Source organism: Amblyomma americanum, chromosome 3 (assembly GCF_052857255.1).
Source record: "Amblyomma americanum isolate KBUSLIRL-KWMA chromosome 3, ASM5285725v1, whole genome shotgun sequence".
Lineage (NCBI taxonomy): Eukaryota > Metazoa > Arthropoda > Arachnida > Ixodida > Ixodidae > Amblyomma > Amblyomma americanum.
The window spans coordinates 108,709,457-108,726,704 of record NC_135499.1 but is presented as its reverse complement, the minus strand read 5'-3'; the positions used below and the strand labels follow the sequence as shown (position 1 = coordinate 108,726,704).

At 47.6% G+C, this 17,248-nt stretch overlaps 2 protein-coding genes across 2 annotated transcripts in view; both read right to left on the bottom strand.

Annotated features, from left to right (window-relative positions):
- The window catches only part of LOC144123219 (uncharacterized), a 30,168-nt gene extending 20,671 nt beyond the window's left edge, over positions 1 to 9,497 (bottom strand). The window contains exons 1-3 of the mRNA XM_077656091.1: positions 9,299 to 9,497; positions 3,681 to 3,919; positions 2,776 to 2,986 (exon numbers count right to left, since the gene is read on the bottom strand). Of these exons, the coding sequence (XP_077512217.1) occupies positions 2,776 to 2,986; positions 3,681 to 3,919; positions 9,299 to 9,344 (496 nt within the window). The 5' untranslated portion in view covers positions 9,345 to 9,497. The remainder of the gene's footprint in view (positions 1 to 2,775; positions 2,987 to 3,680; positions 3,920 to 9,298) is intronic.
- Positions 9,498 to 16,479: 6,982 nt separating this feature from the next.
- LOC144123971 (uncharacterized) overlaps positions 16,480 to 17,248 on the bottom strand; it is a 19,589-nt gene continuing 18,820 nt past the window's right edge. Inside the window, exon 6 of the mRNA XM_077656670.1 lies at positions 16,480 to 16,622. Coding sequence (XP_077512796.1) covers positions 16,480 to 16,622 — 143 coding nt within the window. The remainder of the gene's footprint in view (positions 16,623 to 17,248) is intronic.

The window sequence follows — 17,248 nt, the reverse complement described above, 5'->3', positions numbered from 1 at the left end:
TCCCATGAATGGATTCTAATTGTTCACCGCACCGGACACTTTGTCAGTCTGACGCGACCGCAGGTGTCCAACGGTGGCCGTCCAGATGACTGGCGCACGCTGCCTGGATGGTCCATGGCTGGCCGAGAGTAATGCGTCCCCAGGGAGCTCCTCAGCGGGCGGGCTTATGCAAAGTTAACCGGCGGCTCGGGGCTGAATCGCAGCCCGCGACCAAATTCCTTTAATAGGCGCGCCGCGTCTGTCTGTTACTAGCGCCAAATCAGGCGTTCACATACGCATAGTGTTCCTTGTACAAATTCCCTCCTTCTCCGTACAAACTCACCACTTCTCCCGTTCCGGTCTCGCCTTTCTATTGGCTATGAGCAATCGTCTGTTCTAGGAGGTTCTCGATTTTTTTTTCGCCCCGTCGATGCCGAGCGCGAGAACGAAGGGCAGAGGGCGACTCCTAGCGCGGGCGAAGTTACGCGCCCTCCGTCGCCTCTGGGTCATCTTTTTCTACTTTCTGGGAAGGTCGGCGGCCAGTCTGACCTACTTTTTTCTGTCGAGCGCGCCCGAGGGTGTGCAGCCAAGGCAAGAATGGGCCCTGGAGACAGGCCTTTGTGTCCAGCTCTCCAACTTCCCCCTCACTCTTCCACAACCCTAGCCCGAACAGTGAACATTCTATGCCCCACAGCACGCGGACGAAACCACGTGTGACGTCTTCTTTCCTTTCCAGCCTAGACTCTGCCATCAGACTCATCATCATCTGCTATCGGACTCATCCTACCCCGCCCCAATTACCATCACGCCAAAGAAAAGTCGAATGGCAGGCACTGTTGGGTTCTGCAGCACATCCTTTCTATGAGAAGGACTGCTGCGGCGGAACTGTTTGAGAGGTGGAGGGTGGCGTGGTGGTCACGAGGGGCAAGGGAGATTTAGGTCCTCATCTCACATTACATGTTTAAGGTGTGTCCTTCTTGCCCCTCCAGACAGCACTGGACAGACGGACTGACAGGAAACCACGAAAACTCTTCCAAGGAAACGCATCTCGATTCGTAAGAAAGAGGGCCCCGCCGGGGTGGCGGAGGATCCCTGTTTTTGCAGCTCGAAAAGCTCTCCCCAAATTATCAGGCTAAACGCATGCTGTTACATTAGGCGGAGGGCCCCGTCTGCTCGTTCTGGTTTTCTCGCTTCATACATGTCGCTCGAAGTTCCGTTGCCCATCGTTCCATATACTAAGCAGGTTAGAGTAAATCGGCCCCCTTCTCCTACTGTCCGAGGTGAGGCCCTGGGCTGCAGCCCCCTTTGTGCCCCCCCCCCTTAATCCAGCGCTGCAGTAGTAGTATCTATGACGAGATTGTATTGTAGTCGCCAAAGGCTGCAACCAACGCGACAGTAACCATGAATACAATTCAGTTTTCCCGTTTCGTTCATCACTGCAGTATTGTCGAATACCAAATGTAAAGCATTAATATCAAGCGGTGATAAACTCTGAGCGTTCCTCAATGTTTTTAAACTGGGACAAAAAAAAAGATTATGCAGCCAACCTTACAATGTCCTTCGTATCACGTACAACAAATCCTGCAACCGGGAATTATTTTCATGTATGCGTCCACATGTTATCAGTTTCTCACCTGATTGCGGACACAGACATTTGTAACACATTTTTAACATGCATTCCTTAATAAAATTGAATTGAATTGAATTTCTCGTATGCAAGGTCAAAGCGCTCGCCGTCAAAGGGTGCACGATACCTGCTGAAAGATCCGTTACTTGGCCCTAACAGGAAAACTGCCTAAAACTTCCATGGTAGGGTATATATATATATATATATATATATATATATATATATATATATATATATATATATATATATATATATATATATATATATATATATATATATATATATATATACCAGGTATTTCAGGGATGGAGATCACTAATTTTTAAAAATAAGGTTTTTGAGGTAACGCGAAGCATTTTGCGGCATAGTAGTATGAGTGTTGGCGGACATGAATAAACAGGTGAATCATCTTAACTAGCTAAGTGATTAACTAAATTGTAATCGTTAACTTTTATGTATTGCAATTAAAGATTTGTAGCCAGTTGTTACTAATAGCCATATTAGTTTTTAGAATTTAGAAAACGCTATTACTTTCGCCGCGGTGGCACGACAACATTTGGCTATTACGAATAGTTACGACCACTGGAAGGGTTGCTTTGCCTGCATGCTTTCGAAACGCCTGTATTTTCGCACGATGCACCCAGATTTTGTCGACAGCGGCGAGAGTAATGGTATTTTCTAAATTCTAAAAACTGACATGTTTATTATTAACGGCGGGTAAACAAATCTCTAATTGAAATCAGCTGCCTATTGGCAAGTTAAAAATTTAACTTACAATTTAGGTAATCACTTAGCTGGTTAAGATGATTCGCCTGTTTTTTAACATCCGCCAACGCTGGTACTACTTTGCTGGAAAAAGCTCCTGCTTACCACAAAAACCCTATTTTTAAACACGAGTGATCACATTCACTGAAAGACCTGGTGTATCAAGAGCGACCTGACGAAGACAGTAATGTGCATGCTTGTCTCCCGAGATCTAAAAAACAGGAATTGTCGCTTATGCCAAGTCACCAGATGTGGTTAACCGTCTGCATATCTAGACGCCACTGCTGTCGTCGTTGAGAGGTTTGGGAAACCAACGGCATCTGCGATTGATCCTTCCGCAAGCAGCACGCAGTAATCCCAAGAGATATAGGCCCTACGGCAAGCAGAACAATGGCATTACTCACGTAAGCCCGTACTGTCTTCCACATGCTCTGGGCTTGACCTGGAAGCATGACGGTTGATTTGTTGCGGGCTCCTGTGGTCTATTGCGCACGATGCCTCGGCACCGTTGGCAACAGGAGAGTCTGCGGGCCCCAAACTGTCCAGATCTGGTCTGTTCGTCGGCTCTTTTTCTTTGGTTGGGGGAATCCTTGGCCGGGGCGCCTTCTCTGAATGCTGCACGCAAGCCCAGGCGAAAAATAAGCACTCAAGTTGAAGCAGGATGTGTGGAAACGTGATGCTACGATAGGAGCAGCTTTATTCATTACAGAGATACAAACGGCGAGATATCTGCTGGTCGACCGACGGGCAATTAAGGCGCGCGTGCATAGAAATGACTACGGATATAAACACGGCTTTCGACAGATTCAAGCGCTTATCGAGGTGGCTGTACTGGTCTCCTCAATGGGAGTTTTGTGAAGTTTTATGAAATATCTTTAAAATCTGCAATAAAGGTTCGCTTCAGTGCCTGCAATTTAGCGCAGAGGAACAGAACAGAGATGCTACCTCTCGGCGAGTCAGCAATAATGAAATATAGTCTTCCGACATATTTACAGAACAGGAGGCCTCCCAATACAGTGCTGATAGAATGCTAACAATACAATCGTCCCGACAGTCCCCGGCAATTCTGTGCAGTAAGAGACAGCACGTCGCCTGTATACCATTAATGGAGTCAGCTTGACCGGAAGAACGGAAATTCTACCATGAGCACAGTTCCCGTAACTAATCGACGAAAACGATCCCCACAGTGAAAAAGAGTGTCATCAGGTACGACCATTGATTAAAATCGTCTGCAAGGTTAATTTCGTCGGGGAAAGAAGCCACTCAAAATCTTGCAATGCTTCACGAGCAAGGAACCGCATCTACTCACAGCGCTGCTCCGCAACGTAGGCAGAACTTTCGGGAATTCCTGGTGCGATGTCCTCGGCTCTTTTGAAATGTTATCTTCAGCGCTCGCTCTGGTCACCTTTTGAGGAGAAGGCAGTTCGGGGAATACAGGAACAGCGGCTGTTAGGCTAGGTGACTCCAAAGAGGATAAGTCGAAGTCACGTGGTGTAACGCCAGTCTTCCTTCCCCGTCTGATGTTCCTCCCAATCACCTCCGCGAAACCTGATGTAAATGAGGAAGGCACGAGGGGGAGGGGGTGACAAACAGGGTTACGTGTTACTACGGTTGGTGGTGGTGGCGACTACGCAAGTTTGTGTTGTACTCACAAAAAGCTGCAACCACTGCCATAATCACCATGAATACCGAATACTTTGTCTTTTTCGTCCATCACTGCAGTGTTGCCAAATTGAAAATGTAAAGCCTTAATATCAAGTCATAGTAAATGCTGAGCTTTTCCCAATGTCCTTAAATTGCGACGAAGCAGCTTACGTAGTTAACCTGGTAACGTACGGCGTATCATGTACGGTAAATGCTGAAACCCGAATACTTTCATTTACGCGCTCACATGTATATAAGTTTCTCGCATTATTGAAGAATCACATTTTTATATATTTCTCAGATACAATGTGGAAGCTCCAGCCGTCAGAGGTGGAGGACTTCTACTGAAAGATGCCTTATTGCAGCGAATACCCTAAAATTTCGACAGTATTACTGCTACATCGTTAGGTGGAAAAAAACGTTTAGTATCAGCCTTCAGTTTTTTTGGCGTGCTTGATTCTACCTGGTTTTATCATTCACAGACAAAAAAAATATATAGTTTGGCCGTTTTAATTTTCGATATTCAAAATTTCTTAACATGCCAGTTTTTTTTAGATTCGTATGTTGTAGGGATCGAAGTTACAAAGCACTGCTGGTTCGTAAATTAATCCGACGTTGTTGTTGCTTGGATATTCAGCTCTTAAAGCTCCTTAGTTTGCGCACACATGCCGGCTAAAGTAAGGAAAAGTGGCTTTGATGTACAGCTGAGTTAAAGGCTTTTATCATCATCAGCTTGATCACGCCCACTGCAGAGCAAATTCCCGTCCCATACATCTCCCATTAACCCTGTCCTGTGCTAGCTCCGGCCACCTACAGCCTCAAACTTCTTAATCTCATCTGCCCACCTAAAATCTCTGCTGCCCCTCCTACGCTACCCTTCCCCTGGAATCCGGTCTGTTACGCTTAAGGAACATCGGTTATCTTGACCTTACGCGCACTGCACCAACAGATTTCTTGCTCTTGATTTGGTCTAGAATATAATTAGCCCGTATTTGTTCTCTCACCCACTCTGCCCTGTTACTGTCTCTTAACGTTACGCCTATCATTTTTCTTTCCATAGTTCACTCCGGCGTTCTAAACTTGAGCTGAACCCATTTCTTTAGCCTCCACGTTTCTGTCCCAAGGGTGGGTACCAGTAAGATACAGTTGTAGGCTTTTCGCTTGAGGGATATTGGTAAAAGGCAACTGATGATCTGAAACAACCTGCCATATGCGCTCCACAACATTCTTATTCTTCTAGTTGTTTCTCTCTCGTGATCTGGACCTCCGTCGCTGTCAGTGACAGAAATATGTTGCCTGCCGAGAATGTTGAACGCTAGTACTTATTTTTTGGCACATTAATATTTAGATCCCCCATTCTGCTCTGCCTATGTAAAACATCGATCACGCTTTGCTTTTCATGTCCTGAGTGATTTAGCAAGAGAATCAAATCAGCGAATTGCAGATTACTAAGGTATTCTCCGGGAACTCCTATCCACAACTGTTCGCAATCCAGGCCTTGGAATATCTTCTGTAAACAGCGGTGAAAAGTATTGGCGACATTGCGTCTCCCTGCCTGATACCCTTCCTTATTGGAATTTTATTGACTACTGTCTGGGGGACTGCGGTTGCATTGGAGTCATTATAGAGATCTTCCAGCATTTTTACATAAGACTTCTACATTCTGATCTCGCAGTGCCTGCATGACTGCTTAAGTTTCGATTGAGTCAAATGCCTTTTCGCAATGAAATAAGGCTATTTATAGGGGTTGGCTATATTGTGCCATTTTTCTATCACCTGATTGATAGTGCGAAGATTGTCTATTGTCGAGTATTCTTTACGAAAGCCTGCCTGATCACTTTCTTTACAGAAATCGAAAGTTGTCCCAATTTATTAGCGATTAACGTAGCAAATGTATTGCAGTGAATGGACAATGAGCTGATTGGGATAATGTTTGAAATCCTTTATATCTCCTTTCTTATGTAACACTTACAGTGACAAGCAAAGCAGATGTGGCCAATATTCTAGAGAAAAATTTGAAAAGTTTTCCAGTTTAAAAGGTGCACCTTTTGCGACAGAAAGATTAATTTTAATACCGCAGAGCAAGGTAGATCCTTTCATCATTACTCAGCTTCTTTTATTCAGTCACGGCCAAATATCAACCGTGCCCTTTAGATTTGTGAGATTTGCTGGCAGTTACTTGATATACGGCTATGAAATCAGTTCTAAACCTCATCATATTTAATTGTGAATCATTACTTGTTGAAAGAAAATGGTATTTATCATTTGAAATCTTAATTCCGCCAACTTAAAGCGTTATGAACAACGAAAGTCGAGAGCGAGTTCCTTGAAAGAGATCCAATATGCTGTGGCATATTTGCCAGTGGAAGACAGGCGCTGGCCTCGACCAGTCGCCCACAGCGAGAATGTCGAAGCGGAAGCTCTGTTAAGCATGTTAGATACGGCTTAGCTCTGTTTATCTTTATTGTTCAAGACTTCAGTGAGAGCAAATTGTTTCAGCGAGAGCAAATCACGTGATGCATCAAGTGCCACAAGTGCAAGAGCGAGCATCCAGAGCTGCGATAGGCGCAGCGGCTAACGGGACTGGCAAGCGCAAGAGCGAATCACGTGACACATCACATGCCGCAACTGGCGAGGAGGAGAGGCCGAGCAGGAGCCAGCGCAGCGGTGGACGTGACTGCCAAGCGCAAGAGCGAATCTCGTGGCACATCACATGCCACAACTGGCGAGGAGGAGCGGCCGAGCAGGAGCCAGCGCAGCGGTGGACGTGACTGCCAAGCGCAAGAGCGAATCTCGTGAATCATCACATGCCACAACAGGCGAGGAGGAGCGGCCGAGCAGGAGCCAGCGCAGCGGTGGACGTGACTGCCAAGCGCAAGAGCGAATCTCGTGGCACATCACATGCCACAACTGGAGAGGAGGAGCGGCCGAGCAGGAGCCAGCGCAGCGGTGGACGTGACTGCCAAGCGCAAGAGCGAATCTCGTGGCACATCACATGCGACAACTGGCGAGGAGGAGCGGCCGAGCAGGAGCCAGCGCAGCGGTGGACGTGACTGCCAAGCGCAAGAGCGAATCTCGTGAATCATCACATGCCACAACAGGCGAGGAGGAGCGGCCGAGCAGGAGCCAGCGCAGCGGTGGACGTGACTGCCAAGCGCAAGAGCGAATCTCGTGGCACATCACATGCCACAACTGGCGAGGAGGAGCGGCCGAGCAGGAGCCAGCGCAGCGGTGGACGTGACTGCCAAGCGCAAGAGCGAATCTCGTGAATCATCACATGCCACAACTGGCGAGGAGGAGCGGCCGAGCAGGAGCCAGCGCAGCGGTGGACGTGACTGCCAAGCGCAAGAGCGAATCTCGTGGCACATCACATGCCACAACTGGCGAGGAGGAGCGGCCGAGCAGGAGCCAGCGCAGCGGTGGACGTGACTGCCAAGCGCAAGAGCGAATCTCGTGGTACATCACATGCCACAACTGGCGAGGAGGAGCGGCCGAGCAGGAGCCAGCGCAGCGGTGGACGTGACTGCCAAGCGCAAGAGCGAATCTCGTGGCACATCACATGCCACAACTGGCGAGGAGGAGCGGCCGAGCAGGAGCCAGCGCAGCGGTGGACGTGACTGCCAAGCGCAAGAGCGAATCTCGTGGCACATCACATGCCACAACTGGCGAGGAGGAGCGGCCGAGCAGGAGCCAGCGCAGCGGTGGACGTGACTGCCAAGCGTAAGAGTGAATCTCGTGGCACATCACATGCCACAACTGGCGAGGAGGAGCGGCCGAGCAGGAGCCAGCGCAGCGGTGGACGTGACTGCCAAGCGCATGCCAAACGCAAGAGAATCATGTGACACATCACATGCCACAACTGGCGAGGAGGAGCGGCCGAGCAGGAGCCAGCGCAGCGGTGGACGTGACTGCCAAGCGCAAGAGCGAATCTCGTGGCACATCACATGCCACAACTGGCGAGGAGGAGCGGCCGAGCAGGAGCCAGCGCAGCGGTGGACGCGACTGCCAAGCGCAAGAGCGAATCTCGTGAATCATCACATGCCACAACTGGCGAGGAGGAGCGGCGGAGCAGGAGCCAGCGCAGCGGTGGACGTGACTGCCAAGCGCAAGAGCGAATCTCGTGGTACATCACATGCCACAACTGGCGAGGAGGAGCGGCCGAGCAGGAGCCAGCGCAGCGGTGGACGTGACTGCCAAGCGCAAGAGCGAATCTCGTGGCACATCACATGCCACAACTGGCGAGGAGGAGCGGCCGAGCAGGAGCCAGCGCAGCGGTGGACGTGACTGCCAAGCGCAAGAGCGAATCTCGTGGCACATCACATGCCACAACTGGCGAGGAGGAGCGGCCGAGCAGGAGCCAGCGCAGCGGTGGACGTGACTGCCAAGCGTAAGAGTGAATCTCGTGGCACATCACATGCCACAACTGGCGAGGAGGAGCGGCCGAGCAGGAGCCAGCGCAGCGGTGGACGTGACTGCCAAGCGCATGCCAAACGCAAGAGAATCATGTGACACATCACATGCCACAACTGGCGAGGAGGAGCGGCCGAGCAGGAGCCAGCGCAACGGTGGACGTGACTGCCAAGAGCAAGGGCGAATCACGTGACATCACATGCCACAACTGGCGAGGAGGAGCGGCCGAGCAGGAGCCAGCGCAGCGGTGGACGTGACTGCCAAGCGCAAGAGCGAATCTCGTGGCACATCACATGCCACAACTGGCGAGGAGGAGCGGCCGAGCAGGAGCCAGCGCAGCGGTGGACGTGACTGCCAAGCGCTAGAGAGAATCACGTGACACATCACATGCTACAACTGGCGAGGAGGAGCGGCTGAGCAGGAGCCAGCGCAGCGGTGGAGGTGACTGCCAAGCGCAAGAGCGAATCACGTGACACATCACATGCCACAACTGGCGAGGAGGAGCGGCCGAGCAGCAGGCAGCGCAGCGGCGGACGCGACTGCCAAGCACGCAGCTATGGCGTCGATGAAGAAGAATATCGAGGCACTTGCCACGCGCGATTTTGCACATGAGGCGCGCCTGTCGTTAGAGGTCAAATTCAAGAGACAGACGACCTTCAGGCTCAGCATGAGAGGAGTAGAGCATCGTTCATGTCACGCGGCCATATTATACGACAGGCGTGGCTCATTGTCTGTATTTCTAGACGCCACTGCTGTCCGGCATGCAGAGAGTCGTGCAACCAACGCCAATTGATTTTCTTCCTGGCGCAAGTGGGTTACAGTCATACCCAGGAGAGATGAGATACAAGCAAGCAGAACAAGGTCATTACTTACAGAAGGCCGTTGTGTCTTCAGATTCTCCTGGACTTGGACTTGACATGCGGCACTGTGCCCTGGGAGGATGACGCGTCTGGTCTACGTCATATGCTGCCTCGGCACCGTTGGCAACCGGAGTGTCTGCGGGCTTCAAAGCGACCAATTCTTGTCCGTCCGTCGACTCCTTTCGTTTGTTTGGGAGAAAGTTTACGCGGGGCGCATTTTCGAGATCCTGCACGCAAGCAGACGCAAAAACCATCCACTCAAGTTGAAGTAGGACGTATGGAAACTTGACACTACGATACTGAGCCACTTTGTTTCTTTGAGAGAGACAGGCGGCGAAATTGCTCTGGCCGACCAACGCGCAGGCAGAGCGCGAGCGAATAGGGTCGACCACGCACGTATAGCACGCCTGTCGACAGGTTCCAACGCTTATCTAAGAATTGGCGGTACTAGTCTGAAGTGGAAAGCGACCAGAATGAGTTAAGCGGTTGCATGCCGTAAAATGCAGTCAACTGCAGTAACAGTTCAGTTAACATCTCCTTTAGAGAATGCCGAGTTATGTACGCATTGCAATGCCTTTCGGATCGCTGCAGAGACCGATTACGTGTCTACAGTTGTCTTTGTTAAAACCCAATTTTTCCCCTTACTTGGGAGTTCAGGCGGGCACGAAGATACCTGGGTTTAACGCGCTGAAGCTGCACGTGCGTTTTTATGGACGTTATAGACGAACGGTCTGGATTTATTTTTTATACCCGAGATTCTTTAACTTGCAGTGTCTTTGTACAGCACCCTGGTTTTTTACGTTGCACCTCCACTAAAATTCTACAGCCGCATCAGTGATTCAGTCTGGCAGAGTCGCGCTCCGCGCCCGAAGGCCACAACCACTGATCCGTCGCAAAGCATCTTTAGAGTTCTTTATCAATGATCCCGTTCTGTGCGAGCACTTTGGTAACAAATTGACCCGACATAACATGAAGGAAGCAAATAGCCATTGAAACAAAGGAGCATTGGAGAATTTTTTTTAGTTAATGCTGTTCATCATGGGAAATTATTAGTTTTCTTTTATCTCTTAAATATAATTGATAAGAAAGGAGAAGAAAAAACAGCCACATGCCGCCGATTGGATCCGCACCCGAGGCCTCCGAATTTCGCGTCCAGATAAGCCTCACCTGTTAAAATGAGCAATTTTGATGCATTATAATGGCTTTTCCAAGTTTTCGAATATGGGTACAGGTTTTTCACTGTTCTTTGTTACTGTACCTGAATAATCTTTCAGCAACGATCCCAACCATTACTGGTTAATAAAAGTCATAATGCAAAAAAATAACCCCGAGAAGGTTCATGTTCTTCACTTTTGTATTCGGGCATCGCCGCAGACGCCTTACCTCACTGACTGCTCAACACGGGAGGCGTGTTATTCGCCTGCTCGTAAAACGCGATCTGATCGTTCTTGAGGGATCGTGATCACGCGCAAGAGTTTTTATGGAGCTCACGACTGTTCGAGCGTTGTGAACGCATTGTTGAAAGCTCCTATAGTCGTCAGCTAAATAGAATGCGTACGAAAGCGTTGTTCTTTCCGATTCGGGCTACTGCCAAATGCACATGGTCTACATGTCCTGCCAAGTTCCTTTCAAAGGCGGAAGTTTTACCGTTCGGAAGATGAGTTTTCACAGTTTCTATTGCCTGCTTGGCTTAAAGGGCATCAGAAAGGGGCTCTCAAAGTCGCGGTACGCTTAGGATGTTCAATGATGGTACTTCACAGATAGCCTCGAGCGAGAATTTTTTTATGGGTTAATTATAATATTTGCATTTCCGTGGCCTCCCCACCTTTCCCTCTGCTCTCGTAAATTTTTGCAGCCGCAGTGGCCGCCGCCATGGTAGCTGCCTGACGTGTGAAAAAGTTGGCGTGGCGAGCCAATGATAACCCTCGGCTGCTGACGTCACTTGCACGACATGATGTATGCCAGGTTTCGTGCTAAACCCCGGCACCACTGGTCGTCGCGGCGTGCGAAAGCGGGAATTTTTCAATATGTAGTGTAAATTTCCACTTCGCTGCTGAGGTCTCCTGCATGGCATGGGCGCTCGGTGGCCTGTACTCTCCATAAAGCAAGCATTTTATAGGCAAGCTCGAGCACCATATTCAGCGACCCTTTAAGACCGGCAGCGGTACCAAACTGCCTCAAATCAAGCTATCGATGCCTAGAGAGCCCTGAAGAATACATCCATGTAATATTTGTATCTGGCTACTAGTCGATGGCCATCTGGCTACAGAACAACAAGATTTACTTGTTCCCCTGGAGCCTTCAGCCGGAATTCAGCTGGTGGTAAATTAGTGACGTTTCTAGACAGTAACCGTACCCGAACTCTAGAACGCAAGGCCATGAAAGTGCATGCGCCGGCATTCGTCTGCAGCTGCCGCAGACGACTGCCAGTGTTCTCTATAAGTATCATGACTGAAGCTTTAGTTGTCGTCGTCGTTTAAACGGCTACCTTGTCCTTGTTATCGCATGGAAAGGAAAACAAATTCACATGACCGTAGTTCTCGCCACGAAATAAGAGCAATATTGGTTTGGATATCGTACAGTTAAAGACTGACTAAAAGCGCAATGCCGCCAGAAGTAGCGGAATCTTGTCAGTAGCAGTTAAAACGTGAGATAAGGGTTCACAGAGTACAACCTTTTTAAGTAAAGTTGCGAGACTGATGCCATTAAAAGAAATGCGATTAACATTCAAAATTATTTTTGCAGCACCCCTTCAAATTGTCATCCTTGCAGTCTATACAGAGCTTCCAACGCTTCTTGAGGTTTTGGAAACAGTTGGAGTAAGCTTCTTTTGGCAGGGTTGTCACCTCCTTTGTCGTGGCGTCTTGAATGGCCTACGCACTCCCTATCCAGCGACCTTTTAGGGCTCTCTTCACACGAGAAAACAAAAAATTTCATGGGGAGAGGGCAGGCAAGTATGGCGAATGGGGAAGTACAGTAATGCTGTGGTTGGCGAGAAATTTTGCCACGCTGAGAGCAGTGTGCGACCTTGCGTTATCGTGGCGAAGGCTCCATTGTACAGTTGCCCATAAGTCAGAGTGACGGCGTCGCAATGCATCACGCATGTGTTGGAGCACGCGGATGTAAAACACCTGATTCACCATCTGCCCTTGTGGGACAAACTCGTGGTGTACGACACCTCTGGCATCGTAAAAATCTATCATCATCGTCTTTGTTTTCGTCTTCTGTCGCCGCACCTTTCTCGACGCCGGAAAGCTTATGGACCGCCATTCGGCGCTCTGCCCCTTTGTTTGAGGATCACTTTCAAAACACCATGTTTCGTCTTCAGCAACGATACTGTCGACGAAGGCCACATTCTTCTCTGCTGCGGAAAGCAAATCAGCGCTGTTTGCTCGCGTTTCCTTTTCTTGTGAGAGAGAGGCGGCGCTAGTCTGTTATTCAGCTTTCGTTTCCCCAAGTTCTGAAGCGAAATTTGGTGGCATGTTGTCTTACTAATGTCGAGAGCATCTGATAGCATGCGGACTGTAATGGGGAGATCTTGCTGTACGATTTTCTTCATCCGAGCCACGTTGTTTTCATTCTGTGAGGTTGAATGGCGCCTTGCCTTGTGTCGCCATTCATCGACATTCTATCCGAAACGAGCCTCCTGTGCCAGTCGAAAACTCGCGCTCATGATAATGTTTCGTTGCCCTAAGCGTCACGAAGGAGCTCATACGTCTGTGACTGTCTTGCCAATCTTCACACAGAATAAACTTTGTATATGATTCTTCTACGCCAGCCTCTGGATTTAGCCTTGCCTTGTTTAGAAAAGTTTTTCTGGAATTATTTTCATTCTGTTTATTAAAAAGCGCTTAAGAACTATGCTTCAAATACAGCAGGAAAACAATTAGAACATTCATTGTGGCCAATTATGGCCGCTGCTCTGCTTTCACACCAGTAAGTAAATGCAGATAGAAGGCTTCTGTCAGAGGCATTAACATGACAGCCTTCTTTTCTAGTGCTCACACTTTGGTAGCAGAAAAGTAAATTTGTTAGAATGTATTGGGTCTAGAATATATTTTACATCACTGTTACATACTGAATTCTGAGTTCTAGAGAAATAGGAAACGCGTACAGACGGAAAACAAGACGACAGCTAGTACTGTTTCCCGTCAGCCATTTCGCTTATAATAATGAATTGAGAGATCCACTGCCAACTAGTCCAACTAAACACTTTCACGTTAATTGCAGCAGAGGCGCATCGTTGCTTCATCGGCAACGGGGCTGATGATCCCATCGTTATCGTCGTCATCTGGTTTATCGTCGTTATCGTCGTTTCACATCTTCCCCCCGATCTCTTCACATCGTACGCAGTCGACGAAAAGGTAGCCCGGTGGAAGGAATAAATGAAACCACGCTCAAAACAGACCCAAATAAGAAGCTCGAGCTGTTGTAGATAGCTCTAACGAGTATATTTGGCTCATTTCGATTGGTACATGAGCAGGATCTAACGCATTTTATTTGATATAGGATTTGCTAATAGGTTTTATAAACGTTATTCGGCATCTTTCGTTCTTACAGCTACAGAAAAAGTAGGATCTATAAATTAGTTGTCTATTATAGGAAAATTTTACATATTTTTATGCTTCTGAAACAAGCCCATTTTGAAAAATGATCATGTCCAAATTAGGTCTTTAATGCAAGGGACGCTTTTACTTACATTCCCAAGAAGTGCAATATGTATATTTTGTTTGTTTCCATTCTGAACAACATACATTCCTTAATGTTCCTTAGACGCCGAATATGCTTGCATTATGTTCATTTGTTTTTCACCTTTATAAAATGGATGTCAGAACTGCTGCTGTAAATAAGATATCGGGGCCTAGCCAAACTGTAATCAAGCATGGCTTTAGCCCACGTAATCATTCCAGAATTGTGTATTCGTCTGGAAGAAGTACACTTGATTTATTGCTAACTTGCTTTTTGTTTTTGTTTTTATTATTATTAACTTCCTAATTGGTTGATTGATTTACGTAGACAAAGAAAAGAAAATCTTTCGTGACGCTTCACAAGTGCATACCCGATTATTCACAGCACTGCTGGTCGAAGTAGCAGGCTTTTCAGAGGCGGTTTTGTGGTGTTTCGAATGCGCCACCTCTGGAATGCGGCTCTGAGCACCAACGGTCACCATCTTTTCACCAGGTTCGTTACCCTGGCGTAATGGAGCCGTTGGGTTGGGCGACTCGAGAAATGCGTAGTCCAAGTCTCCTGCCCCAACATCTGTCCACCAAGGGCCGCGGACCTTGCATCCAAGGGATTGCACAGAATCTGATGGCAATGTTAAAAAGAAAAGTAATCGATAAGCTTGAAGGAGTCTTGATGCTGTGTCGTGTGTTGATTAAAAACTTCAACTCATTAGCGCTGGAAAGATGATTTCGCGCTCTGGACGGTTGCTTACGCACGTTTCGACAAGTGGACTTGTCTTTGTCCAAGCAAAGAGTCATTGGCGGGGTTTAAATAAGGTCATCTTCCTAGACGACCCTATTTTTATTCCGGCAGGGTTATCTTCCTGGACGACCTTATTTAAACCCCACCAATGATGAACGCTTTGCCCAGACGAAGGCAACTGTACTTGTCGAAAAATTGGCAAGCACCCTGAGGTTTTCTCTCTTGTTCACTTTGCGATTATCATACCCCACTTGATCAACTTCTCCCTTCCATTGACTGATCGGTTGCGTTCATTACTACGAACTTCCCTTTACGATTCCGTGATTTCTCCTATGTCAAAAATAAGCTTTTATTTCAGACTTTCGTACCCGCAAAGCACTATTTCGACAAAGATTCAACCATCCACACTCACCATTATCACAAGCGCTGAGTCTACTCGCAGTGAAAGGACACTCCCGGCGATCCACTGACCCAGCCGCGCTAGCCGTAGCGGCCCGTTTCAAGCGACTTTAACTTCGTCCTTAATACTCCCGAAACTTTATCCGCCTTCGTTCTCATGAGACAGCATGTAAACGCCGAAGGTTGTAGCAAACCGCCATTCCCGCACCGCACTCAACCACTTCGAGAAAATTGTGGGGAACTGCCAAATACACCGCCTGCGATTAAGCTCTGACTGTATGCTAACGGCACAGAGAGGATAATCCTCGTTTGTTGATCATATTCCTAATATCGGAAATCAGCGGTAGCGAAAGTAGAGAAAACGCTACTTTTCAGTGGCGAATAACAAACCATATATTGCGTAAGCTAGGGGGCCTGTATTTGAGTTATATTGATATTTTTAAAAATTACCATCGGTGGAGAGACCGCATAGGTCGTGACGGGCTCCGACTGTGACGATCTATTGTTCAGACGATCTATTAAGGTGACCGCTACGTAAGAACTGAAAATTGCTTAAGCAGATTACGACACTTTCCAGCGAGGCGCTGGGAAAATTGGGCTTGAAAAGTTAGGAATGCACCACTTCCAAAGCAGAGCAAGGAGAAGAACAACTCACCTTTTGGCGTTCGTGCCTGAGGCTTTCCAGAGGTACTGAAGGGACGTTCGCTACTGGACATGGAGCCCCGGCTTTTCCTCTCTATGGTTTCTATAAAAATGTAGCACGACATCTGTTAATCTAATTAAGTTCTTTAAAAAGTTAAAAGGACATCACAAGAATAGCTTCGTAACCTATTAAACTCATTTAGTTGACATTCAGAAAGCCTGAAATTCGAGGTGCGTATGGCAGTACATGGCAGATAACAGAAATGCAGAGCATGATAAAATTTTGCCTCATCGACACACTGGCGCTGTTTCTTACAGCTTCTCCAAAAAATGAGCAAAAATAACGCATTTATCCTGCACGATAACAGTGTTGGCGAAGGAACAACAGCAGAAGTTTCCACTTAACTTCTGGCTCCTTGTTATTAATTATTAATGGTACCAGAATTAACACCGCATGGCACCACACATTCCATAAGCCAGCCGAATTCATGTTAAAGCTGATAGGGTGTTCCTTGGGGCAAATTGTATCTGTGGCAAGTTACAGTGTGTGGAGACGTTATCGCTGGGAATATCTGCTGCCAACAGCGACGACCTCCTGTACATGTTGGAGCCGCGGGTTCTCATTGTGTTGACCACTGCGGAAGTATTTGTAAAAAATTTTCAGCAAAAGAGGACATTTAGGAGGAATATACAGGCGCTGGTTTAAAAGCTGCACATCCGGCTGTTTCAAGCAAGGTACGGGGTACAACAGAAGACCAACGCACCGTCAAGCTCTGGTGCAGGAGGCTTCGTAGAAGAACTAGGAGGCCCATCAAAGATGCGGATGCGTGCGCTAGACATGGCACCAAGACTTTTCCTCGGCGTGACCCCTATTAAAAGCAAAAAGTCATTTTGTTGAATTTTATCAGGATTTTTGGTAGGTTCAAGTAGCATATCGCTAACCGAAAACGGCTTATTTTTCAAATCTCCTTTCCGCCTGCTGTTACCAACGTCACTGACATGGAGAAAACTGGATAAGAAAAATATGGAAATTTAAGGCGGATAGAGCGAAATGTTTGGTTGACGCGAACTTTGGCGTTTATAAGGGCATTAAGTAGGCAAGTTTGGTATGTGCACTTGCAAAAGCGCATACAAAAACAAGCGGACGAAGGAAGAACATATAGACTCGCAGCTGAAACTTTTTTTCGCGACAGGAACACGTATAAATAGGAAACAAAACACAGATATACCCAAAAGCAACAATTGCCACATGAGTAAGTTCTCACCCATCAGGTGATGGAAAGAGCTCAACTACTAAAACAGATTATCCGTGAAACCCAAGTGAGGAGGCTAATAATTAAATCCCTACCTGTCGTTTATCTGTACCGACTTTTCTAAGCAGTGAGAAGGCAAAAAGCAAAAAAACGGTTCATTACTCTCTCATGATGACTATGTCGGAAAAAAAAAATCGCTAGACATACGGAATCACCCCACTGCTTGATTCTTATTATTTGTC